Below are 27,278 nucleotides of genomic sequence, written 5' to 3' on the forward strand. Positions count from 1 at the left end.
CTTATATATAGAAGATATAGAGATTATGGGAAGTATATATGTAGATATAAAGAGATAAATAGAGATAGAGAGATACATAGATGTATATAGATGTAGATAGAGATAAATATATATAGAGAGATGGATAGATGATTTGTATATCTGGAACTACTTCAAACATATTACATAACAAAACTGAATGAGGCATTGCAATGCAGGCCGAGCATTAGCTAGATAATGGAATGTTTTCAATATTAGTAATCTCTTATTTTTCAGCTTTTTTCTATATTGCTTTATAAAGTCTAAATTACATACAGACCAGGTAAATAACTATAAACTGGCAGAACAACGTCTGTCGGGATCTGAAAGTGATATAAATTAAATTTCACACTTGACATTCATATTAAGAAGACAATTACTAACTACATCTGATTTCGAAAAAGGTCTCCTTCACCCTGTGTTCAGCCCGGGCAACGCCAGGCATTGCAGCTAGTAATTAACAAAACTGTAATAAAACCTAATTGGGCTATCCTTTACGAGCCCAGTTCTACCCACATAGGTAATAACAATATGATTAAGTAAAGTTACAAACTTTTCCTGTTAAAAATGAGCCTATACTTATGAAAAATTAATTTCTTCGCATTTCTATTTGTGCTGCTGCACTAATAATCTGAGGTAATTAAGGATAAGGCTTAGAATGTAAAGGAAGTAAACATATCTGTAATTAAAGAATAGAATAACCTTTCATGTAACTACTCTTTTATTTCCATATTTTTATTTCACATTTTGTTTGTACTACTGTGTAAGTATTATCCGGATTTAAAATAATAAGATTTACAAATACAATATGAAGTATTGTAGTATAATATACAACACATTTGTATATACTATAACCATTTGAGTGTCATTGGCAATGCAGAATTACTGTCGTTGTGAAATTCAAGCCCTAACACAAGACTTGGGCAGACTGACTTTGAGGTATTTGGTGGCACCTTTCCGCCTCAAGTCGGGGTTGAGGCCGTTGTCGACCATGGTCTTGAGCTTCCTCGCAGTGGGGTTCTTGCGCAGCAGGCAGTACACGGGGATGTTCTTTTCGACTCGCGCCGAGGGACGGGCGCCCCGCGCGCAGGCCGGCAGAGGATGGACGCTGAAGCACAGCTCGTTGACCTCGTCGAACACCGTCGTGCGCATGACGTGCAGGCTTCTGATGGGCACCTTGGGTCGAGAGGGACCTCCGGCGGGCTCGCCACTGGTCTCTTGGCTCTCCGAAGACGAGCTGGAGCTCGAAGAACTCAGCGAGATGCCTCCATTGAAGTCCATCGGGTCGATGAAATTATAAGCTTCGGTTTCGTCTCGCGCGCTGACCACAGCCTTCTGCCAAGCCTTCCGCCGGAGTGACATGGCTGGTCCCTGGCACTCTTCTGGGATGGAGTAGATGGCCGTGAACAACTGCGAAGCGTTCAGGAGCGCGCCGTTGGGCGCCAAGAAGTCTGTGCGTTTCTGGCCATCGGCTGTGCCACACAGTCCTAGGACGGTGTTTCTGTACGTGTCGTTCGCGCTCAGCTGCAGAGTCTCGCCGTCGTACAGCATCTTGAGTCCGTGGAGAGGGAACTTCAACTTGAGCGCGCTTGGTTCCATGAAGTACATCTGAGCCCAAACGTCGCCTTTCTCGTTGTATATCTCCGTCACGTTGTTGCTGTGGATGTTGAGGGTGTGGTCATTCACCTGGATCTTGGCGCTAGCGTAGTTTTGTCTTTCTCCTTCACCGAGGATCAGCGACGACGGAGTAATATCGACCTCGTCCAACCCAACAATGATCTTCACGTCCTAGAAACCAAATATGAAAGCAATGGAAATCATTGTGGAACAAGTTTTTGCATATACATTGCTGCAAAATGTTTATGAAATTCGATGGCATAAAATTTGTACCTACTGTAAAATAAATGTTTTAAATCCCATTGAAAGAGATTATATTTATTTGTGCACTGTTAGATTTTCTTGAGTGTAGTTACATCATGTTTCAAATAAATGACACAAATATTATAAACATTTGAAATTGTTACTTAACATATTCCATAAATATATATTTTTGCTTCAATTTTAAAAGTTTTGAGAAACTCTGTCTATAATGAACTATGTTCTTGGTTAGGAAAGTTATTTAAACAAATTGTATATACTTAGGTAATAATCTCACCCCGATCACAATTTATTAAATTTTTTCAACGATTGTTTAGTATTTTTCAAATTATTTATTATTCTTCCTGACCTAAAAATTAATGTCAATAGCTCATTGATATATATATATATATATATATATATATATTCGGTTGTACATATGCATATACAGGTAAAATGTATAGGCTTTAGATTAGTCTAACTCGGAGCTGAAGCTAATATCAAAAGAATACAATATTTTCTTTCAGATCTTATTGTAATGGTTTTGGAAATATTCCAGCAATTTGGTGGCTGGTTCAACACGGCAGTTAAGTTTAAATTATTATTTTTTTAACTTTTAAGATTTTATGTTACGGTTGTAATGAAAGTCGCAAACTTCCCTAGGTGCAGATGAAATACTGGGCTGGTATTAAAGTGGACTGATGTGCACGTGCCAGAAGAAGCCACCCACCTTCTTGGCAGACTCGGCGTCCCGCACCAGCACAGCCACGTCGTTCTGCTGGTTGATCTGCGGCACGTAGTGGGAGCGGTGGTCGGCTGAAGCTGACTGCTTGGGGGCCAGGATCATCGCCACGTGCCAGCACCTGCCCAAGTGGATCGGGTACGTGCTGTTGTCGAATGTGCTGACGGCACTGCCACCCACGGAGCACTTGGCTGTAACAACAACAACCGCCATTCAACAACGTGCCGCACGTCGGCTCAGGCCTCTTTTATTCACGCTGATGACAGCCGTGGTGGCGTGGTTTCCAATGCAGTTGTAACAAAATCTCCTGCTTCCTAAATTCCCTTTTTTAATAGGGTTCAGAGCCTGTATTCTAAAAACTCTTCCTCAATTTTATCTCGTAAATAAAACATTCAACATCAAATTTACTGATTTTGCACCGACTTATTTTTCTGTAAAACTCCATGCCAAACACAAAGGAAAATAAACCCGTGACGGCGGCCTTGGAGGGAGTGACAGTGTTGGCAACTATGCGTGCGCGCGGCTGATAGCAGCGCTGTATACAGCACAATGGCATTTGGAAGCTCTCGACCGCTGCGCGTCATAACTACCAGCGTTCCGGTTTACAAAACGAAAGTTTGTAAATACGCTCCGCCGTGAATAAAATGTCTCATTTGAACTAATGAAGTTGATGAACGCGTAAATAGAAAGGGTCTAAGCGGGAAAGCAGCTACGCTAACCGGTATAACTAATAACATGTCTCTTTTACATTTGTTGTAAATCGCAGCAATTTCATTTGTGCGCCTAATCGTTACAATTTACAACTTCACTTTTACATTTTGTAATAACAGAAAATAAATAACTACTTTAGCGTTGTATTGAATAATTGTAAAAAGACATATTCATCTCAGGACAAACATAAATGTGATAAATAATTACCGTGTTTTAATGCATACAAAGGTGCTATGTAAATGCACAAAATAATTACATAATATATGTAAAAACCAGAGAAAACAACAGAACCGCGAAAAGTAATTTGATTTACAATTATTCGTTGTTATCATAAGTGTAAAACGTCATGATGTTTGAAATTTGCTGTCTCATGTTTTATTCTATGGGTTACAATAAATATGTGACACATAAATTAGTCGAAATACGTTTCGTAAATCCATGAGAAATGAAAAAAAAATGTCTGTTTAATTCAAAAATCTATAAGTGTAATATAGTTCTCCATAAATTACTTTACTTTTTCCCAGTATGACAGTTTTTGAGGCGATAACCAATCATTTTGGTAGATATAATTAATAAAAATAATTTGTCAGATAAATCAGTGAATGATACAATGACTAAGATATTGCCGGTGGATATACTAAATGGTTCATCTGAAACGCATAAGTATATTTTTATTAGGTAAGTGACAGTTGATAAAAAACTAAATTCAATAAATACATAAGAAAAACTATACTACAAGTTTGCATAATATCATGTTTAGTGCTTCGCAACCAAATACTAGGCAACTAATTAGAAATCTCTAAGCTGACTGCAATATTTGATAGGTTTATATAATAAAGGGAATAAATATGTTGTTTTGTGTAACTTAATTAACAAGTTAAAATATTCCATTAAACCGTAAACACCTAATTACCATAGACAAGTTTACTAGCTACTGTCCAGCAAATTCATTGGCTTAGCCCCAAACTTGCTTAGGGTATTCACAGTGAATAACTTACCGTACAGGGAGTAAGGTATTAAACAGTCTACTACTCTTGACACTAGTTTCCTACCCATTTTGTTTTCATTGATCGTGGAAGTCTCGATAAACAGTTAATATATACTATATATATATATATTTCATTTTATTTAAAATTAAAAAAATTATAAATCAATGTGGTTCAAGAAAAAAATATAACATCAAGACGAAACCTTTTTCAAGCGAGTTGGCGAATATGACTCCCAGTTTAATTGGCTCGCGCACGAGTTGGTTTCGCCGACGAGTAGCTAGTGAACCCGGCCTTGCGGACAACCCGAGCACGTGACTCACGGTTGTACTGGTCCTCGAGCATGACTCTGGAGATGCGCTCTGCGGCCCAGTACACGGGGTGCACCGCGAGAAGTGGGCTCGAAACGGGTCCCAGCGGGTACTCCTCCAGCTGGGCGTGGCCGAGGGGCGACTCCACGGATATGTTCAACTCCTTCAGGTCCTCGGAGAGCTTCGACACGTATCTGATGTGGTTCGGCGTGGTGCTCTCCGGGAACACGTTCTCGTCCACGTACTTGGAGACGAGAGAGCGAAGCAAACTGTACGACTTGTACGTGGCGTTCTTCAGAGCGGCGGGAAGGTTGTCGTAGTCCACGAGTATCTCCAGTTGGTCCATGTAGTTGGCCTCTGCGGTGACGTTGCGGCAAGCAGGCAGCGCGTTGTTGCCCTCGGCCATCTGGCTCTCGCACAGCTGCGCCATGGGGTGCTGCTCGATGTACTGGCGCCGAGCTTCGCTCTGGTTGAACTTCGCCTGCAACGCAATTGCACTCTAATTACTATTTTTGTGTATTTTTATTTGACAAAAATTCGCTTACCCTGTGACTGAAAAATCACTTTTAGTAAGTGACATATTGTTTAACACCTACCTGTGCTATGATGTAACTCTTTTCACCAGATGGTTCGTCAAAGTAAAGAGAGGCATTTACATTGAAGATTGGATTTGCTTTCAGAGCTTTCTTGAAGTTAATCAAAGGAACATTTGGTTCTTGGGTGCTCACGTTCAAGTAAACCTAGAAACAAAAATTCACACCTCGGTAAATTACAAGTAATGCGTGAAAACAAATACGGTTTGAAACAGGAAATTTTGTATAGCTGTCTCTTACGTGCAGCGGTTGTTCGCTTTCTTCTACAGAGTTCGAGTAGACTGCAACAATTAAGTGGGAGTTTTCGTCGATCGGGCCTCGTTCCAAGGCAGCGGTTGCTACGAAAGTCGCTTTGCGTTCTCCTTCGAACTTAGCACAGATGTCTAGAGCCGAAGCGGTCTTTCCTGCAAAGGCGAGAATGGTTTGGTTTGTAAATAAACAGCTGTAAACTCTTAAATGAACAGCATACATTTCATCACTCTTTATAACGAATTAGTTATTAAATTATTCTTTTTTCAAATTTAATAAATAAAATACTTTACAAAGTAGCGCATTATTTTCCAGCAGTATAAATATGTTTCTGAAAGAGAAATAGATGTGTGATCAGTTTTTAAGAGAAATAGAGGAATGTTTGTGAATTGCGCAATACAGGTTAGCCTCAAACACTGCTAAGAACCGCCTTATTATTTTATAGCATTCCGTAACAGTTCCGTGGCTGTAATAACAAATAAGTTGATGACCACAAAGAACTCGTATGTATTGCGGACTTCATTTAACACGCGATTCTCTGCAAATCCGAAGACCCAAATATGTTTTCATCGGTACATATCCAGTTCTCAGCTGACTAGGCTAGTAAAACAGCCAAACTTGCCCTTTCCTGATAAAAAAAACAGTTAGTTACCGTACTTAAACTTTATTCGAATTCTTTCATGGAAAACTAACATACACAAAATTATATAGCACCCGTTTTCAAAATATACACGTCTTCAATTTGTTTATAAGATATAGAACATCATTTATTTACATAATGTATTTTTTAAGGTCGATTTTTCCCTCGTGTTTAGGGTGGGGGTGGGGTGGGGGTAGGTAGTCTGCAAACATTGTCACTAACACCGAGCCCTGGCTCCGGAAGGTTTCTCAAAGGCATTACAGGTAAAGGCTCGGATGCACCTTAGCAAACACAAAGGTGTATTTCTTTTGCAACCCCTGTGATGTGTGGTATATTATCTTGGTTTCATTCTCCTGTGACTTCGATTTCAACGATACGTTATGCCATATACGAAATTATTTACTTTAACTAAACGCATGCAACTCAATTCATCAAGAGCTTATGTCACATGAATTTATGTTTCGATCAACATTTCGATACAAGTAATGTCACTCTATTTGTTGAACCACGTCTTGCTCCTTACTGTTACATGTAATCCGGTATTGAACTATTTATTAATATACTTAACTAAAATAAATTTTTATTTGTTTGTTTAGCAAAATTTCACATTTTTATCCAACTTAAAAACATGTAAAATATGTAATTGTTATATACTTTCCAAGTATTTATCGCGCGGAAGATCTGTAGTGGCGTTTGATAAAAAATTTAGTAAACTTATTAAAAAAATTTTTTTTAAATGTTCTACTAATAATTATCTACTAAGAAATTTGCAATATTGATTTAGAAGCGAACTTAATCAACTTTTATGAGTCATATGATAATTTAATAAATTAAGTATTTTTACAACGGATACTTTAAAAAAATAATATGAACATATCGATGACTCTGATTCCAATAATTAATGACCAGGAAAATTTGCGAAATCATTTGGTATCAGGCCAAAATTCGCAGTCGTGTGTATACTGTATCCTCATATGCTTCCATATTGGCTGATTTCTTAAGTATAACCACCCATGCTTCTGAGTGGGTCGATGTTATTTGGTATTACTACCGCTAGCCTGTAGCTGACTGGTCCACAGTCGTAGAGGGAGTGTCCAAACAAGTGTGATCCAATCATCAAAGCAATGCTAAGGTATAGATGTTTACAGTCCAACTGGTGGTTAAAATAATCCAGGTCTCTATCAATAATTTTAAAAGTTCATGTTTGGTCTGGTAAGTGCGCAGAAACGAAGCACTTGCCTGCAATGCCGCTGTCCACTTGGTCGAGTAGCTCGGCCAGCCTCTGCTGCTTGCTGGACTCAGGGTCGATCTTGAACAGAGCCTCGGCCTCGGCGTGTCCTCGGCGGCTCCGCTTTGTCGACTTCTTGCTCCTTGGGTGCACGCTCCCTTCGATGTCTTCCTCCATGGGCTGCTCCGTGGACTTGTAGCTGCCGTGCCTCTGGGCTGAGATGGGAAGGCAAAGCAGAGTTAGGAATAATCAGCACATGGCACACTCCGACGTAGTTCGAGTCACTACCGACCGTCGTCATATTTAAACCCACCAAACATTGTGGAAACGATACTTGACCTGGGATGGTAAATAAGCATGAACATGACATACGGTACTAAATAAATATTTCCACAATGCAAATACTAAACTTCAGCCAACGTTTTGCGTGTCCTGCAAACATGGTGCCGACCATCATTTGGGAAAAATTCTGCTTCGCTCAGTGACAGTATAGCAATTCATGCGTGCCATGATTCATTTTAATTTCCGGCTGAATAGCAAATAAAGTCACAATCCTCTACATTATAATGTATATTTAAATATCTTAATGTTTCAGACTTGAAAATTACGTAGATCATTCAATACTTAAAATGCTAATTTGGTTTGATTTGTTGTTTGTTGAAGAACTTTGATCATATTGCATATAACAGATTTTGTTTTTTTATAATTTATTAACGTTAAAATATTTAACTACCCCGGTCATATTGCAAAACAAACAACTGTTTTTTTATAATAAAATAAGTTTTTTAAAATTTACAATAAGCAAATTCAGAATTTGTGAAATATGTGTACGCACTTAAATTACTTTATCTATAACAGCGTTGTGTGTAAACGCTAAGAAATATGTTATCATGCAGTAGGTGCTATACACATTTATGTTTTGTGTTTGTCATATAGTTTTCGTAATAAGCCTAGTCTTGCAAATGAGTGACTCATTTTAGTCATATTAAAACATTTGAAACCCTAGCCAAAACCGTGAACATAGGGCCATGTTTATACATGCTATATCAGAACATGATATATCAGAACACGCAAGATCTGACATGCTAGAGCAGAACACGCTAGAACAGAACACTCTTTATTAGAACATGGTACAGATCAGAACACGTTACTTCAGTATATGGTATATCAGAACATCTAGATCAGAACGAGCTCGATTAGAAATCCTCCAAATGAACCTGAAATGTTCAAACGTCGGCAGTAAAAGTGTACAATTAGCACTTCACCATTTCTAAATTCCGCTTAAATGAAATCATTCTCTATTAGTTAAATATTTTAAAAAAATATTTTTACTGGTTTAGAGCAATAATACTGTGTTAAAATAAATTTCGTAAAGCTTCTTAAGGTTATCAAAAACATAAGTTTTTCTTACCATAGGATAATGAGGCTGTGAGAATTTTTGTGCTCGACTGAAGAGGTTTATAAGTTACAGTTGCATTTTCGGACTTAAGTTGGTTTTCTGCCCAAGGATAGTAAAGCAGCATTAATGGGTCTCTCATGGCTTCGGCAAATATTTTCGGTACAGGGCTAAGATTTTCACTGCTGTTGTACCGCACAGAGAAGGCCATTCCTGTGCTTTGCTCGCCATAAATCTTTTCAAACTGAAAGAAAAGCAAATAATATTAATTTGAGTATATTGCGTGAACTATTCTACTGAAATGTTATGACATGCATGAGAGTGCATTATCCAAGTTCATCGTCTTACCTCAGGGTAACGGTTGTTTGCTATCTGTTCGTAATCATCTTCTTCTTGAACAGGTTTCAAGTTCAGGATGTCGTGTCTCACGATGTAGGGTTCTACATTGTATTGGAATATTGTGGTTTCTCTTTCCTCGTTGATGGGCTTTGCCGACAGGTTAATACTTGCTTCCAGAACATCTATGTCTATTTTGGCTCTGACCGGAAGGTTTATTTGCACATTTTTTTGTATGCCTGCGATGTAGTGTTTGCTATCGAAAGATGTGATGAACCCTATTTCAGCGTTGATTTTAGAAGCGTACCTATAAAATGAAATTATTAATCAGTAACACAAACAAAAAGCTTAATAAAGAAAACAATAAACGTATCATGTTACTATAAGACGATACATTCTACTTCAAAAATCACTTTAAAAGACACAAATCAAATGCACTTTTCTTTCTTATAATATATTTGAGAATTAAAATTTTCAGGTATAATAAATACGTTGTGTGTACTTTATAAATGTAAATGGATGGCTTGAAGCTACGAAACATTTAAGACTGCAGAGTGCTCCGAACCATTCGTATCTCAACTCTGTACTCATAAAAAAGTCATTCTGTGACGCTCCCACCAGAGAGTAAGGTGAATCTTTTCTAGACGTTTTATCATTTATAATAAATAATTATATACTGAAGATCTGAGCTTTAAATAAACCTGGCTGTGTACACGAGCTCTAGAAGCGCAGGGGCGCTAAGGGCGACACTTGCTGGCGCATCTCACACCTCTTCGCCTATACGCGCCAGCACCGAACTGGCGTGCAGTCTTCGGGTTGGTAACGCGCCTCTGTATGACTTTAAGTAATACCCTATAATTATATGCACGTGCCTGTACTACTCACAATACTGTGTGCCAAATTCTTCACGCCCAAAAACGTTCGTTCAAAAACCACGTTAGCCTCTCTACTGTCTAGAAACAAGTTTTAAAAACGACGCTATAGAACTTCACTTGTATATGCAGGTGTAATGAATCTTAGATGATATTCGTAACTATACACGTAAATCAATCTTGAGCAGTTTGTATAATTATAGAGATATTCACGCCATTTGTTGGCCTAGCCAGGCGGCTATACCTTAAACTAAATGTATGAGTGTATGAGTTACAGTAGGGTATCTTGCCATTCTAATATATAAATATAGATATGAAATGGCTGACTAAATAATTTTACTAAAAGCGAGGCGACATTAATTATTCTGTAGTGATCGCATGTGACTTTGCTTTTACAAAGTAACTGACTGAGCTACAATGGTTTGTAGAGATTTATTCACAATCTTATTTCTTAAAAAAACATTTACTCTTTTAGCAACAATATTTATACAGAAACCAAAGACTTTAAACGTAATACTATTTTATAGAATAGCATGGCTAAGGATGGGTAAAATGTTTACCTTACTTATTGTTTAATGACAAAAACCTAAACCAAATTAGAAAAAAAATGTTTTTGCATCTGATTTAGATTAACTAAACCAAACTAAACATCATCTGTGACTGATGTTGGGCAGCATTATTGAATAGCGTCTGTTTTCTGTTTCGGTGCTCAGTATTCAGAAACTTCAGAAAACTCTAGACATGACTTATTAAATAAGTGAATGCTCAGATAAAACAGTTGCAAAATTTTCTTATTATTTTGTCTTTTATCTACTAGTGTTCTCTTTTTTATGTGGAAATGTATGAATGTAAACTGTATGTAATATAGGAAAGTGAGGATTGCAAATATTGTGAGAAATACTGGTTTGTTGATTTCATCGGACACTCGTTCTTCCAGGAAGTTGTAGCCTCTAAACTGTTTACCTCAATGTGAGAACCATAATTTCGTGAGAGGTGCAGACTCGTATTGCCATGTGGAAGTCAGTTTTCTGATCACTGACTTGGCGGCACTTTGAGCGCAGTTGTGTTCGATGTCGCTCACCAGACGTCCAACTCGCCGGTGGCGTTCACGATTCTCGGCACGCTGAAAGCCCTGGAGCCGCTGGATGGGTCGGGCCGAGTCCTGATCTGGGCATTGCCGCTGACCGCCACCACCGTGGGGGTCTTCAGCGCGTACACGAAGGGCAACCCCGAAGCCATGGGGAACGCCAGCCTCACCGGGAACTGGTTGTAGAACTTGGTGAAGCCGAAACTCCTCTCGGAACCAAGAGCTGCCACTATTCCTTGGGCCACTGCAACCGAGAACGAATCACCAACGGTAAACTTTATTTCTTGCAGTATCCAAGTACTTGAGCTGTTTCAATTTATATGTTTAGTTAAAGCATTAATTTATATTTTTTCGGACATTTGGTTTCAATTTCAATTTGTATGACAAATTATGGCATCTAATCATTTCTAAAAAAATATCACATATTTTGGGATAAACACTTTTACCTCAGCATCACTAAAAATTATAAATAATGACTGAATAATCTTGCTCAAGAAATTTTAGAACATGTCTGATACGACAATATTTGATAGAAACCAAGTATTCTCTCCCTTGAAAAACCTGATGGTTACGGTTTTGAGGTTTTAGTGAAGTCATATGACATTCAACGGATTAAATTAAAAAAAAAAAGTGATTTGAAGCAGCATGTCATCTTATCAAAAAGAATTACGGAAAACAATGACTTTAGTCAAATAAATTCACCCGTTACCTGCAGGAATCTTTTCTATGGTGTTCTCGTCGAAGGCGAAGAATCGAGACATTCCGGCGAACTTCAGCATGAGGTTTCCTTCCAGTGGTTCGATGGGCCTCGTCTTGAAGTTGAGTGCCTCACGCAGCTTCGAAACTGTCCACTTCTTGTTGAACTGCTGCTCGTACGACTCTTCTGAAGACGCCTCGCTGCTTTCGCTCTGAGCCTTCAGCGCCTTCATTAGGTGATCCACACTCGACACCATACCTCCAAGCTGCACAGGGACGAGTCAATCAACCATGTGACTAGTTTACAATCTTATATACAAATTAATTGTACCTGTGCCTATCATTGCCCACATAAATTTAGAAAATCAATTGAGCTCAGACGTCTACCACATTTATGGATGACTTATATGGATTTCAGAAAACAGTTTGTGGTGGTCCCACGTGGATGTGTTAGGAACAAAATGGCAGCTAGAGAACCATAATTATAACGGGCACATATTAATCAAAGAAATCTTATATGTATATCATATCAACATTTTTGAGATTTTATACTAAAGTCTTCTTCCATGCTAGTTTTGACATAAAATTTGGTATTAATCAAAAAAAGTAATAAATACTTATCAAATTCATAAAATATTTTATAAACAAGTAACGATAGGTATACTGTGAATTTATTAAAAATAATGAGGGAATACACGAAATTATGGAAAAAAAATAATTAAGGATTTTACTCCCTCAAACGGTAATTAATTCGTTCGAATGTTCTCGCTAATACGAGCATGCACTGCAAAATATTCCACATTGGATTAGAACGCCAGTTCATCACGCTAATATGGCAAAGTAAGAAGCGACAAGGCAATGTTCACTACCGGCAAAACTCATAATTACCGACACCGTATGGGTGGACATCTGGTTTGGCTCCCTTAAAATCTCTGAGGTAATGTCATGTTAAGCCTTTCTGTACACAAGTTTAAGACGTTAACATTACATTTACTGCAACATAATTTTAAACGCGCGTGACCATACGAAATGTGATATTGTTAATGACTCCTACTAAAATTTCCCTAAATACATAATGTATAATATTTTGAATTAATAATCAATTATTTTTTTTTAAATTCGTAGTCAATTAAAAAAAAATTGTTTGTAGCTTATGATATCGTTTAAATAATTTTAAAAACATTAAATTTTAATTTGGGCATATAATTAATGAAGTATATGCGTGCATTTATAAGAACACTTACGCTAAAGAAGCTGCTTTTGAAGCCGCCAACGTTTCTTGTCACGTTGTAGAAAGCTGCCTTCGGGAGGATGCTGTCGTCACTGCCGATGTAGTTGAGGGTCTGGCTGTAGGCGAGTGCAAGGTCTTCGCATTCGTTGCTTCTGATGTTCGTGCCCGTGAAGTGCAGAGGAACATCGGTGTTGTTCATGATGCTGAGGGCTGATTTTGCGATGCGTGCACTGTGGAACAGAATCAGTTATGTATTTTACTGCAGCAATTGAAAAAAAAACCTTTGGCGTATTTTAAGTAAATAAACTTTTAACGGAAAACATTAAACCAAATGACTAGAGCGTATTAGTTTTCTGAAATTTCGACATTTAGCATTAAAATCTGGTACTTCAAAGCAGCTCAAAAATTGTTCAATAGAAGTCTGAAACGTTAAAATGTGGCAGACCTAGTCATATCCCTTTAAAATAAACCACTTAATTTTTACTAATAATGAAAATTGAATAAATTTTGCCCACGTGGTCTTTGTGTCTTTCATATTATTAAGTAACGAAAACAGTAAACCATTCTATAACACCCTAAGAATGATAAATTATAAACCTTAATCGTCCAGTTTTTTTCTCGGAAATTGTAACAATGGAACGCTAATAAAACAAATATAAATCAAGAGGTGAAAAATTCTCTACTTGAATAGCATTAGTAAACTTGAACTTCTATGTTAAAGATGCTAAGTCCATTTGTTTAGCACTAAAAGCAATAACGCAGAGTGTAAAATGTTAGAAAAAAATTCCTTAATTTTCTCCTTAGAAAAATATCGGTAAAATTAAAAACCCATATTGTGTTTGAACTAACAGGTGATTTCAGATTCTCCTCATATAATAATGGCAAACAGTATCACCACTTTGTAACTTCACCAACTATACATCTGCGAATTTTGAATCATTGTATAGTTAAATATTTGTAAAAATGTCGTTGATATGAATAATACTTAACTATAGAACTGGGTTGTTGGAAATTAAAAGAAATTAATATATTACTGATAACTAATCACTTTAGTAAAAAGTACTTCGAAATTCTAATGAAGACTTGCATTTTGGTTTTAATTGTTTGTATGATGCAATGCACTTATTAAAACAAAAATTTGTGTTATTAAAGTAAAGAATGTTTTCCTAATAGCGGATGGATAATTTAAGTGTGGCCATGATAACTGTTGGAAGAATTTTTACGGCAAAATCTTTTTCGTTTATTCTGGATATTTAGTAATTTGAGATTGTGCATGGTAAAGTCAGTAACTAACTTAAAGTTTATCATTAGGTCCCATACTTTTTTTTTACTTAATAAATTTCAATGTAAATATATTTCGTTTAAATCTGAGCAAAAACTATTTGTGCAAAGGAATTTTTATGTGTTTTCCTATATTATTAAACACATTCTACATAAAACTTAAGTACTTCATTGTTTAAATTTAGGAAGTAACATTTCCCTAAAAGTATTTGCTATGCCAATTGTTTTACGATTACTTTTGTCTGGAAACTCAACATAAGAAAAAAATACTTCACTGAAAAACTTAAACTTTATACTTATTTTATTCCAAATGCCATTTTTTTAGTTGGAATGTCAAAATTTTTCCCATGACATTTGGGACACGGACAAATATTCCTTTTCTTAAACTAGGTAACTATTATTTCCTTCAATGTTATGAAAATTATTTTGAACTGACTATTGCAAAACATAATATTGATACTGACCATTTCTTAGTTAAAAATGTTTTTTTTTTTTTTAAATTCGGCATAATTAGTTTTCAGCTGCAAGCTTATAAGTAAACTGCAAATGTTTTAAACTAAATGACGCTTTGGAAGTACGTTAGTAATTTGCGGGTTGACTTACACCTCACGGTGAGCTGAACCCTTCAGACTGGCGAGGGACTTGATGCCGGAAATCACTGCGGCCTTCACTTGCATGTCAGTCTCGTAGTTGGTGAACTCGGCCATCCTCTGCAGCATCACCGCTGGTGGGTTGGTGGAGAACAGGAGGAATACAGCCGCGCTTCGCAGCTCATACGCTTCTGCTGGGTTCTGATAGATTTTGAACAACACGTTCCTGGCCACTTTCGGGTACAGCTTCGCCAACTGGTTCAGCGTGACCACCATCAACGTGCGCTGGAATGTCGTCGCAGTCTTCTGTTTCTCGAGGTATGGCTCGAAAATGTCCAGAATTCTAGGATGCGCAACGTTTCCGATGGCACGGATGTACACTTGGATCTTCGCGCTGTTGTTCTGAGATACTGCTTCCTTCAGACTTTGCTCTAGGTATGGGAGATATTCCTCTTGAATCGCTGGGTCAGCTCTCGAAGCCAACCGCCCAAACACATGAACAGGATAGTATTTGTGTGCCGTTGCGTTGTCTATTTGAGATAGCCGCAGAAGATTCGTGAACTCCAGGATTACAGTTTTGTTCAAGCCTGGCTGTTTTTTAACTTCGGGTGATGTTGCAAGTTTCTGAAAATAATATTTTAAGTCAACATAATAAACTATTTCATTTATAAAACCGTCTGAGCAAACAAGTAAAGGTGCTGTTTGTAGATCAGATACTTTTAATAACATACTTTTAATAACAACATAAGTGAAATACTTACAAAAAGCTCTTTTAAGTATTCTGGTGTAGGTGTGATGGCAGAAGATGGAAGAGCAGCTACTAATTCAGCAGCTTCCTCGCCCTTAACTTTGGAGGACTGTATCCAATCTTTGATGGCCATTAGGGCAGGAGCAGTGCCTGATTGAGAAACTGCATCCCGGAATACCACCCTGAAATAGTTTGAAATATCCCAAACCGTTATTTCAATTTTCATGACCGAAAAAGCAAACAAATATCAAGTAAGTACATCCAGGAAACATTATGTCTCACATTTGCACACCATGTTGGATATATTGCATTTTTAAATCATTACTTGTGTTTAACTAAACAAGCATTATAAATTTGGTTTTGTTACAAATACGGTAGCCAGATGTATACCACATATATGTTGATGTTTGTAAGAAGTTAGGCATATAGCTGTAATTAAAATGTTTTGTTTGAATAATTAGGCCTCAGTCACGTAGTATAATTTATTTCTGACTTTAAAAAATAGGAAATATAACTTATCTCTTTAATGACTCTTTTTTTACACTTTTATAGTCCCAGTTAAAAGATAATTCTTCCTAAAAATTGGGAACTAGCATAAAATCAAAACCCCAAAATGGTGAGTAAGGCCGAGCATAAACAAGACTTACCATGCATTCTGACGCAATGTTTGGCTTTCACTTTCGCTTGAAGTCAAGAATGGCATACTGTAGTAGAGGCTTGATGTGGCCGTTTGCAACTGCTTCAAGCTCATCGTGCGAATGACCTCAGTGAGGATCGTAAACTTCTCCAAAGAATTCAGTTTTACCATGGCGTTCTGGTCGATCATATCACGGGCAATGAGCGATGAAATTTTGCGGACAGATTCGACAACATTTACTTTATGAGTAATAGATTTTCCAGATATTCCGGTGAAAAGTGGCATCATTGGCAGACTTGGCGCAGACCCCAAACTAGGCAAAGGCATGTAGTGCTCGTATACGGAGGCACTCTCTCGGGAGATCTTGCTGCCACTTTCATTGTCTCTCTCGGAACTGCGCCTAGCGCTCCTCTCCTTGGATAATGTTTCAGACATCAGCTGATCACCATCGAGTTCTTCCGAGTACGTTTGTGGCATGCGCTTTGGGTCTATGTACGCCGATCTCTTCATTCGGTCTCCTGCCGACTGTTCCTCTTCGCTGGACTGGCCGTGATTCCTGCGGTACTCACTGGTGTATGGCGATTCGTTACTGTCTTCTTTGGAGATGGAGTCGGGCCAAAGCTTCCTCGGAGCCTCGTCCGGTTTGCTGTTGCTGCGGCTGCTGGAGGCCGAGGTGTTGGGTTGTTCCTCGCTGCTGCTGCTGCTGGAATAGGATTTGCTGCTGGCGTCACTCTGCAGGCTCTCCGAGGACTCCCGCTCGTATCCAAACACATTTTCGTACGAGTACGCCAGTCTCTTCACTTCCTTGCGGTTGGCCACGATTGGTGAGGATCCAGATGCTGATCTCAGTGATTCCAGAGTCAGGTTTAGACTTCCGACCACCATCGCTTTCTGTTTGTTATAGAGAATTGGACTGACGATCACCTTGTTTGTCGTGACAGAAGACTGAATTGTGTATCTACGGAGATTTCCTGAGATGACAATTCGGGATACTGAAGACCGCTGTAAAAAGCAACAAAACAAAACATGTTTAGGGCATAATAAATTACAAATTAATAGCACACACATCATTGTTCTCTTTGCTCGGTCTGTTAAAACAAATTTAAAGCAACTTTTTGATTGTTACTCCACCATTTGTTCAAGTAATATATTTTATCTCATTTTAGCTCCACAAAATATATTATATGTCATGCAGTTTCCTGTATTTTTATTATTTGTAATTTTCATGTAATTACTGTGTTGTCTTAATTTCTGTAGTGACTACCTTCAAAGGTTTGAACATTTTTTTAGCTGGAAATACAATTAATTAATATAAAATGGAAAAATCTCATTTATTATTTTTATGAGAAGCAACTATTTAAAATTTCCTAAGACATTATTTTAACATAGCAAACAATTTTTAATTGTTTAAGCTTAATGTTATTTTTGGTTAAATAGCACACTATCTTCAATTAATCATTTATTTTTGACGGAATTACTCTCTCAAACTTATGAGAAAGACTGAGTAAGGTATGGTTAATAAATTAAGTAAACATAATACATGTACATTCTAAGTGTGACTCTAACCCGCCCCAATATTATGAGTAAAATATGCTTACGACTGTACCAACCGAGTTTTACAAATATCCCTCGTGTATTTCAATTAACATGCGTTTCAGCTGAGGAAATTGCACTCACCGAAAGGAACTCGCCAACTTGGTTTTCGTCCGGATGCTGGAACTCGCTGTTGCCAGGGAAACCGAAGCTGTAGGACACTCTCGGATCGCAGTTGCTGTAGTTCTGGGTCTTCACGACTTCGATGACCGGAGTGTCCTTGATGTTCCTGAGGAGAGGCGCGAGGTGCGACTGAGCCAGCACCAGGTATGGCGGAAGGGGCGCGATGTCGTACAGCACTTCGCAGTTGCCTGTCACCGAGTCCTGCAACCACCAACAGAACACACCCCTGTGTTCACATCATTCATTTACATTTGTCATGAGGATTGCAGGCTTTCTCGACCATTGTCTGAAGTTGCTTGGCTTTTGGGTTCTAGCCGTGTCGAAAGCGAAGATTTCACCACCGTTTCAATCGACTTTGCATTCGTCATCTTCAGGATAGCAAGTAATTATTACGCGTCGAAGGTGAAGATCTCGCCAACGTTACACTTGACCTTGCAGTTGCCATCCTCAGGGTAGCAGTAATCTATTATGCGTCAAAGGTGAAGATCTCAAAGACGTTTCGGTCAACCTTGCAGTCACCATCTTCATAGCATCAGTTACCTATGACGTGGCTACAACCCAGAAGCCAAGCAACTTTACATTTGTTATGGATTGAAATATGACAAATTTGCCTTCAAACAATATTTATTTTATTTTATCTTAAATATATATTATCTTTTATATAGTTATGTTATAAATTTTTATGAAGTGAAATAATATTTGCCTGTTGTTATAAAGTGGGTTAAACATCAAACTAAACTTAGAATCACAAATCACTCGTCCAACTATGTAGAGCTACACAAATATTACAGAGCTTGTCCCGAAACTACTTTTGTAAGTTTGTGTCTTGCCTAGTTAATAGTTTAAGTGATGCTATTGCTTGAAAAGGCTCCGACTTGTACATTGCCTCTGTTGAAAATTTAAGTTCACAGACTTGTGCATTCTGTTTGCAAATATTATTAGAATGTTGACCATCTGAAATTTTTGATTGTACCTACAAAATGTAAACCTCTTTGCACATGGTCACGATGAGATTTCTCATTTCTGATGGGGCTACGTTCTGGGGCCTATGCAAGGTGGTGGGGGTTGGAGGGTGTATTTATCCTCCCGAAATCCTAAATAGAAATAATTATCGCCACTAAAAAAGGAAATAATTTGAAAGCAAACAGTCGGCAAAGTGGTCTTATCCTCCCCTCCTCCCGAAATTAAATTCTGCCTACACTCTTGGTCACGTTGGTTGATGGGCCACATCACTATGTACTGTCACCGATGGCTAAGTTTCTCTTCTTAACACAGAAAATCAGAACAGTTCGGGGTGTCACCCAGGTTTTACAGCTGTCACAAAAATGACTGGAGAGGGTTCGCAGTGCAACTGAATGGCCTTACCTCCATCTTCCTGTAAACAGCGTTCGGCGCGGAAGCCGTGTGGTTCGGCCTGGCGTTGTGGCTGTCCCGAATGAGGTCCTTGCCTTCGGTGTCAACTTGCAGCAAACTGACGACAGCCTTCAGGATGTTGAGTTCCCAGTCTGGCACGTCTCCACTCACGACCAAACCGTCGATCTGTCAACGTTGAAATATGTTGTTAGAACACTGTATGTTATTATTAACTTAATACAACTTGATAATACCGGAATCGAATGATTGGACACAAAGAAATTTCGCGCATAAAAAATGATATCATCATGTAAAGAAATTAAATTTTTCTAAGTAAAAAAACTAAACAAACACAGTAATGAAATATAAATTCTTAACGTTATTAATAAATACTATTTTGGTAATTTGTTGATACACAAATATATAGCTCAAAACATATGTCAACATATAAAGCAATAAAATATTTCTTCGAATTTCCCACACTCCGAAAACTTACACACATTCTATGAGTAATTAAAGTCTTAGACACAAAATAACTAGCAAAAATAATACAATTGTGATTTTAGTAACATCAAGTTAGGTTATTTCAGCAACTATTACTTTAGACTTTTACTTGCAGTAACACATTATTTCCTAAGAAATGTCAATATTTCAGGGCCTTGAATAAAACAGTTAAGACTGGAATAAATTCTGAATTTTTTTAATCTACCGAATGGCTTTGTTAGTCAGCTAACATAAATGCCTATTTGGGCATTCTCAGAAATTGTATTGGTAATTTTATTTCAAGAATAAATATATTTTTATTTTAAAAGTAAATAATTAGTTTACACTAATTAACCATACTCGTAGTGTTTATATTTAAATGTGCCAAAAATGAAAAAAAAATTAACTGTAGGTACATTTACTTCGAATAATGATTTCACATTATGAATAGTTTCCTTTATCTGAAGTGGGAGTGTTTTGCAGCGGTTTTCTGTATGATTCCGAACAAATATTGCTTGTCAGGCATTCGTTTCCCATAAATAATTCCCTGAAAATGTGAGTACTTAGACGTGTTTGATTCTGATCACTTTCCGTCGGTTCCCACATCGTAATTCGCACGTGAGTCAAACTTGACAAGACGACTAGCTAGTTTTTGTAATAACGGGCGGTGGATTACTATTGGCACGTGAAATACGCAATGCGGCTTAATTACGACCCACCGTTGTTGCAGTGGATTGATGGATTAATCACCAAAGTAGTGAAAACATCTTAAAGCTTGTCAGGAGCATGGTGAGACCAAACATTATAAAATCTGAATATGATTCATGTTTTAATTGTATCGAGTTTTACATGTCAACAAAAAAATATCAACTTAAACTACAAAATTATTTTTTCGAGTGTTTGGTACCATTTATATTATTATTGTTTAATATTTGCGTGAATCATTTACACTCGTAAACATTTTAAAATAAAAGAAGTTCATTAAATTAATTTTTTGGCATAATGTTTTCTTAAGTTCACCTTTTAAGTATTTTAAGACAAACCCATATCAAAATTAAATGGATTACACACACTCTGTGATACTATCATCTTCATGACATAGCGGTAATTTCTTCAAGATAAATTTATTCTGCTTTATATTACTGCAAAATTATAAAAAATACTATAAAATTTAACATGTAAAGGGAGTGAAATTAATTTATGTTGCAAAATTTATAATTATATCGCAAAGTGGCCAATAACATTGAATTTTAACCAGAAACGTTTCAGTTATGTTATTACTTAGTTATCTGTGGTTTGTCCCCAGAGCACTTAATATCCTGACTTTTACATCTTATTATTAAAAAAGCAAGATAAGGTTTTTTTCCTTAGTAAATATTTTGTTACTTAAAATTCCTAGAAATTTTATAATGTTTTTCTATCCTTTTAAAATAATGAGTGGAAATATACAGGCTTAATATATAATTTGTTGATCGAAAATAAATTGTAATTTATATACATTAAAAGTTCCAAAACATAAAAGACTTGAAGACAGATAAAAAATAAGCGTAATATTTAATTCAAAATCATAAACATATTCTGTCATAATTGATACATAGTTCATGGATAGAAGGGTGTAATTCGCAATTATTTCAGTAAAAACAATTAATAAGATATATTTTATACTGTTACTCATTCTAATTAAAAATAAAAACTTACCAAACCATCCTTGAGTTTAATCTCGAACGGTTGAGCTGAAAGAGGCAAAGTCTTGTAATCCAGACTGTTCTCTGGAATGGGGGCGTTCCAGCCACCAGGTAACTTCAGGTGCACGGAAGCATATTTCAGATGCAAAATCTGAAAAACACAATACCAACACATACCATTAGTTTCACATAGTTTCATTGTGAAGGTGTTTTGTAAAAATTATTTTATAGATGATTTTTAATTTTTATGTTTCATTTGGTTCTATTGCAAGAAAATCAAGGTTGTCATTAATATTCATTAATTTTTTTAGTAACTCTATATCTTATGGCCAAATGTTACTTTCATAAAATAACTAGGGGGAATAATACATTGCTGAACCTTATTTATCTATTTAGAATATGATTTTTCAAGGCTTAATTTCATTTAACATAAAATTTTGCCCCTTCCGAAGATTCTATTTATTTCATTCAAAAATGAGTATACAACCTATTATTGGAAACAGCGTGGGTTGAAGTTTATTCGATATTTTCGTTTATATAAACCTTGTTTATTCAATGAAAATATTTCTGAAAATATGACTATATTGTACGTGCAAATTAACACTCACTTATTTACTTTGGCAAATATGTTGAAAATCAAAAGTATTACTATTATTTGGTGAAATTGAACACACTATGCGTTCTTATTAATTTAAGCATTTTTCGTTGTACCGTTATACTTCGAAACAAACCATCACAAAAATTTCTAAATAATATATTGTAAACGACTACCTCACAAATACAAAACGCAGCTGTCCTGAGACAATTTTTCTTTTCCTCTATTCACCTACACGCATGCACTCAAAATGAAGCAGAACCACAGGGTGCAGGCTTGAGTGGCAGGCTGCCTCACCTTAGAGCTGAGGACATCTTGGTTGGTGAGACGCAGCTCCAGTTGTCCTTGAAGTGCGATACCAGTGTATGACTCCTGTCCCTGGAGAAGAGTGGTCAGAGTTCTGCCTGACAGTTGATATCTGTACGCAGTGCCCGACTTCCACGCTGCAGAACAACGAGACGAGAAATATTTGCAGTTACTCCGACAATAACGCTATTAATATTTTATATTTTTAAATAACGTATATTTGAATAAAGTATATTAATTAAGTGGAATAAGTATGACATAATGTTACTCACCGCTTGGGGATGCCGAAACCACCACTGCTGGAAAAAAAAATTAAGAAACATTGCTTAAATGTACAAAAATAAGTTCAGCTATAAACAACAAACCCAGAGAAAGCGAGAATGTTTACGTCTTATGTAGTTTAAATATAACAAATATAACCCCAGTTAATTTTTATTTTAATATAAAAATCATCAGCTAACGAAAGTTTTTTTTTAATTATAAAAGGCAGGAAATTCTCAAAACCAAATTATTTCTAGTTATTTAAAATCAAAATAAAGTTATAAATTTTAAAATGCTTACTAAGAGCAATAACTCAACACTGTTGGTTGTTTTGTTCATTTGGCATATCGTCAGTATAAAATTAAATTTAAATTTAAACAGAGAGGTCAAGATAAAAAAAATTCATTATAAGAGTAGTCGTAGTCTTAGTTGGCTGTGAATTCTAAGGCATCACACTAATGAGCCAAGGTTAAGGTCGGGGGGTTATTTACCAACCCTGTGCATTTTTGAGCACTTATATTTTAAATGTTTTTCCAAGTCCATGATGTTGTTGAAGTTCCTTTTCTGTGGATAACTGTGTGATTTGAATTATTACCATGCATAGATTTATACAAAAAAAAGTGATGAATTAAATTACTTTTTTCTGTACACGTTACAAAAATCTAATTATAACTTTATTTCATTCCCTTTCAAACTTATTTATAAACTTTTCAGTACAGAAATATGTTTTATTCGTCATTTTAATTTATATATTTCAACTATATCATTATTGTCATTATATTATAATGCTTTAGTAAAGCCTTAACAAAATAACGACAGATCAGAATTGAAATGTTAAAATAAAAATAAAACAGCAAATAATTATCTCCCAATTTTTTTTCATTTATTATTCTAATTATTATTTTTATTCAATGCTTGAACTTAGAACGCTTTATTCATTGCTATACTAAATATCGATCGTGAATTTTTTATTAATTTGTGCCCACAAATCAGTGACTTCTCGGCACAGTTTTACCCTTTTCATTTATTCCAGAGTTTGACGAGCAATAAAGGGGCTCAGATTGTATTTTTTTGTTCTACTGCTTCTTATGGGGACACTCCCAATTTAAATTTTACCCAGTCGGTAGTACCCGGCCAGTGCTTCAACACTGAGCGGCCGGACATGCTACTCTGTCCCACGCATCAGGTAATATTTCCTCCTCCTGTCATCACGTACAGCCTCAGGTGACCTGTGCAGGCACCGCGCTTTCAGTCACGCCACCGTGCCTTCCTCCGGTACGAATAGGCACTCCACTAAGACTCCGATGCGCCCGCCGTGCCTGAACGCAGCCGGCTTAGCTCAGTGTCAGCTCTCCCGCCCCTTCCCCTCCCCACCATTCGCAGTTGTTCTACGAACCCAGTGCTGTGCTGAGTGTTTTCCTTTCCTCCTCCCCCGGGCGCTAGAGTCGCCCGCCATACCCTATGTCTACTCCCTAGCTTGAGGCACCATCTGCTGGCCCCTCCGAGTACTGTATGTCCGAGCCACTCCTAGTTCCAAAATTTGCCTATGATGGCGCCGATTTCCAGGCCGTGGCCACTTCTCCCCCCTCTTTAGACCTTAGAATCCTCCATTTTTTTCTCGGACCCAAGTGCCCCCCTGAATTAGGCGTGGCGATCCTCCCTCCTCTGTCTTCTCCCGGGCGCGCACTCTGTCCGATCGCACTCTCTCCGTGCTCGGAGCTTCACTTAGTGACTAGTTCGGGAGAAAACCGGGCTAAGCATGTAGTCGCGTAAAAGGGGCGTATTTTCCCCTCTACCTTTTTACTTTATTTTCCTGTCTATATGTAGTGAGTTAGCTTTTGTTTCGTCAAGTTTGTCCGTTGTGTTCGCGGGTGTTTCCCGTCACCAAAATGCCGTAAATTCAGTGATACCGACTGCAGATGTTAAGTGAGATTTCCTTTTATTTTCGGTTTTTATTTTTGGTTCCAATTTTTCATATTTTTGAGCCTTATTTCCTCTTTACTCACTACGCATGATCGTTTAATCTGCTTAGTGTGGGTCCAACTACACCTCCGTATTGCGGTTCATCTTCTCTTCTGGCCGAACTCATCTGATGGCTCAGCTACCAAATACTCCGTATGAACTCGGACCCCTGTACCCTTGTTTCGCATGCCCCCTTGTATTTGGCTCGCCTCCTATATTTTTGACTATGCATCACGATCTTCTCCGCGTAGCTGGCAAGAAGATAAGTTTGTTACAAGGCTGTTACTTAAAAATACTCAATGTCTATTGTTCGCTCTAGTGTGAGTGGATATAATGTTCTAAAACCTAAATTATTAATAAGGCAATTTTATAGTTACATTATTTTAACAGCTCCATTCGTTTACTTTTTTCTGCGATATTTTAATCTAAGTTTGTTTTTAAGGAAGAATGTGACAAACATTTCCTTCCCCCCCCCCCCTCCCCGGGCCGGCTATCCGATATTTTTGTAAATCCCTTTTTTTTTACCTTGTGAATTCAGAGGTTTAACTCAAAACTTAAGTTATGGTTATGTATGTTCTTATTCAACTTCCAAAAGGGCATCGCCCACATACTAAATTGTATATGAACTGAGATTTCTTTGTTCATCTACTTATTTACTTCTCGCAATTGAAGATCTTTTGAAACGACTAGTGAACAAGTCAATCACTTCAACTACTCGGCTGTAACGAATATTGTTTCTCTTTTTAAATTATGGTTCATTTAGTCACCAAAAATGGCTTCTATGGTCCACAATAAGTCTACAACAGTATATTGTAGAGTTTAAACTAAAATTATGTTACACGATCTGGTATTCCCCTCTTGACATTTAAAAATAATAAATTTATTGTACCTTGTCAGGCCAGCACTCGCTTCCAGGCCTTTTTGTGATGCGGTAAATACCAATCAAAGAGGAGCTCAGAATTTAGTGTTACAAATTTATAAACATTGTAGCAGCTAACCCCATAAGTGGATACATGTTTAAAAAAAGTAATAAAACAAATATTGCCTACTCTTTATATTCATTTTTAAATAAAGTTCTATTAAAAGTACTACCTTTATGACGTGAAACAAGTGAAAGTTTTAGAAATGAATTTTAAAAATTCATACACTGGAAGAATTCATTATTATTATTATTATATTAGAGTTCAAATGAGTATTGATAAACTATACTTTATTTGTAAAAACCAAACAACAACGTGAAAAGGGTCCTTTGAATCCGACTGTGTTTAAAATAACTTGACTATTTCAACCTCACATCGAAAAAATGACACGCATCTGCATAGTCTGGCGGGAATTCAAACATGCAGCCTGACCGCCACACACAAACGATGTCAACAACTACGGCTGCCTCAGATTTATGAAATTAGCTAAAATTTTGTATAATACGAAATATTATTTTAAAAAAAGTAATCTATAGAGTCGGTGACTGGCGCAACCTCTTTTAGGTATTTGCAGGTAGTATAATTAAAAAAAGAATAAAGTGAAAAATATTAAGATTTGCACAGGATAGTAACGTTAAGGAAAAAAAATATTGAAATTTATTTTAAGTTTTATGCTAACAGCAATCTCAGAGATAGCCAATGAAGATATTAACATCTTAATGCAAGTTTGGGCGTGATACTCACCGACCAATATCGGCAAAAGTAGCTTGCACGACCACATCTTGGCGGGCAACAAGACGAAGTGAGTGGCTGGCCTCCACGGAGCCCTTATATACGCCGATATCGCGAGCGTGGCCAAAGTCAAGACCCTCGAGTTCAGCAGATTCTCTCGTTACGTAAGTCGAGAGCGCTGCGAATTGCCATGAATTTCTTGCTTACTTCCACACTTTGTTGCCAAAGGGCTGCTAAAGTATTCACACGTGCATCTAATTGTATTCTAACTTATTAGCACAACTAATTTGCCATCGTTGCACAGTATTAAAAATAATTGTTAAATTGCCAAGTGTTTCAAACTGTAGCAAGCCTGTATTTTTTTATTAATCACTATTGATATACATTCTATTAATATACTGACAATTTTAATTTTTTATATGGGGCCGTAGTTTTTTTAGGAACATTAAATTTATGCAAATGTCTACGTTATCTTCTGATTTCATGAATTAAATTGGAGCGTATGATTGTAAACATTTTTTTGAAAACCAGCAAGTAGCCTACTATTTTAATAGTGAAAAAATTGTGCTCTTACATTTCAAAGCCTCAAATTAAAATGTTACAAAGTTTGTGACTACAATTTTATAAACAAGTGTTGTACAAATATAACTTAATAATGAAATAATGAAAATCGTAATAACTAAAAAGAACTGCAAAATTACCTTAAATATGTTATAAGGAAAAGCAAAGAAGAAGAATTTACTTCTAAAATTGAAGCACACAAAATACATATATCAAAGTATGTGGCTACATCTTAAACTTATTTCATGTTGTAGAGGAATCAATTTTTCTTTCAATCTTGATAGGTCATATCAAATACACCTCAGATAGTAATGCTGTACATTTTAAGCTCGTGTTATAATATTAAATGTATAATATCATAAATTGTATAAAACTAAGTGTATAGGATTGGTATAGTTATGATAAAATTGTGCATTCCTAATGTAGTTTGCCATTATAATGTAAGTAGGAAATTTCTCTACTGCGTATTTGTGACTTCCGCATTAACGGAAAATA

The 27,278-nt window shown here is 36.8% G+C and overlaps 1 protein-coding gene across 1 annotated transcript in view; it reads right to left on the minus strand.

Annotated features, from left to right (window-relative positions):
- Nucleotides 1–716: 716 nt before the first annotated feature.
- LOC134528927 (uncharacterized) overlaps nt 717–27,278 on the minus strand; it is a 79,066-nt gene continuing 52,504 nt past the window's right edge. The window contains exons 22-41 of the mRNA XM_063362596.1: nt 26,235–26,317; nt 22,620–22,646; nt 22,339–22,484; nt 21,460–21,597; nt 19,291–19,464; nt 17,887–18,126; nt 16,220–17,211; nt 15,586–15,754; nt 14,838–15,448; nt 12,967–13,183; nt 11,736–11,988; nt 11,021–11,270; nt 9,080–9,374; nt 8,747–8,975; nt 7,347–7,550; nt 5,459–5,622; nt 5,222–5,365; nt 4,638–5,106; nt 2,606–2,808; nt 717–1,806 (exon numbers count right to left, since the gene is read on the minus strand). Coding sequence (XP_063218666.1) covers nt 919–1,806; nt 2,606–2,808; nt 4,638–5,106; nt 5,222–5,365; nt 5,459–5,622; nt 7,347–7,550; nt 8,747–8,975; nt 9,080–9,374; nt 11,021–11,270; nt 11,736–11,988; nt 12,967–13,183; nt 14,838–15,448; nt 15,586–15,754; nt 16,220–17,211; nt 17,887–18,126; nt 19,291–19,464; nt 21,460–21,597; nt 22,339–22,484; nt 22,620–22,646; nt 26,235–26,317 — 5,896 coding nt within the window. The 3' untranslated portion in view covers nt 717–918. The remainder of the gene's footprint in view (nt 1,807–2,605; nt 2,809–4,637; nt 5,107–5,221; nt 5,366–5,458; nt 5,623–7,346; nt 7,551–8,746; nt 8,976–9,079; nt 9,375–11,020; nt 11,271–11,735; nt 11,989–12,966; nt 13,184–14,837; nt 15,449–15,585; nt 15,755–16,219; nt 17,212–17,886; nt 18,127–19,290; nt 19,465–21,459; nt 21,598–22,338; nt 22,485–22,619; nt 22,647–26,234; nt 26,318–27,278) is intronic.

The sequence above is a fragment of the Bacillus rossius genome, chromosome 2 (genome assembly GCF_032445375.1).
Source record: "Bacillus rossius redtenbacheri isolate Brsri chromosome 2, Brsri_v3, whole genome shotgun sequence".
NCBI classification, from domain to species: Eukaryota; Metazoa; Arthropoda; class Insecta; order Phasmatodea; family Bacillidae; genus Bacillus; species Bacillus rossius.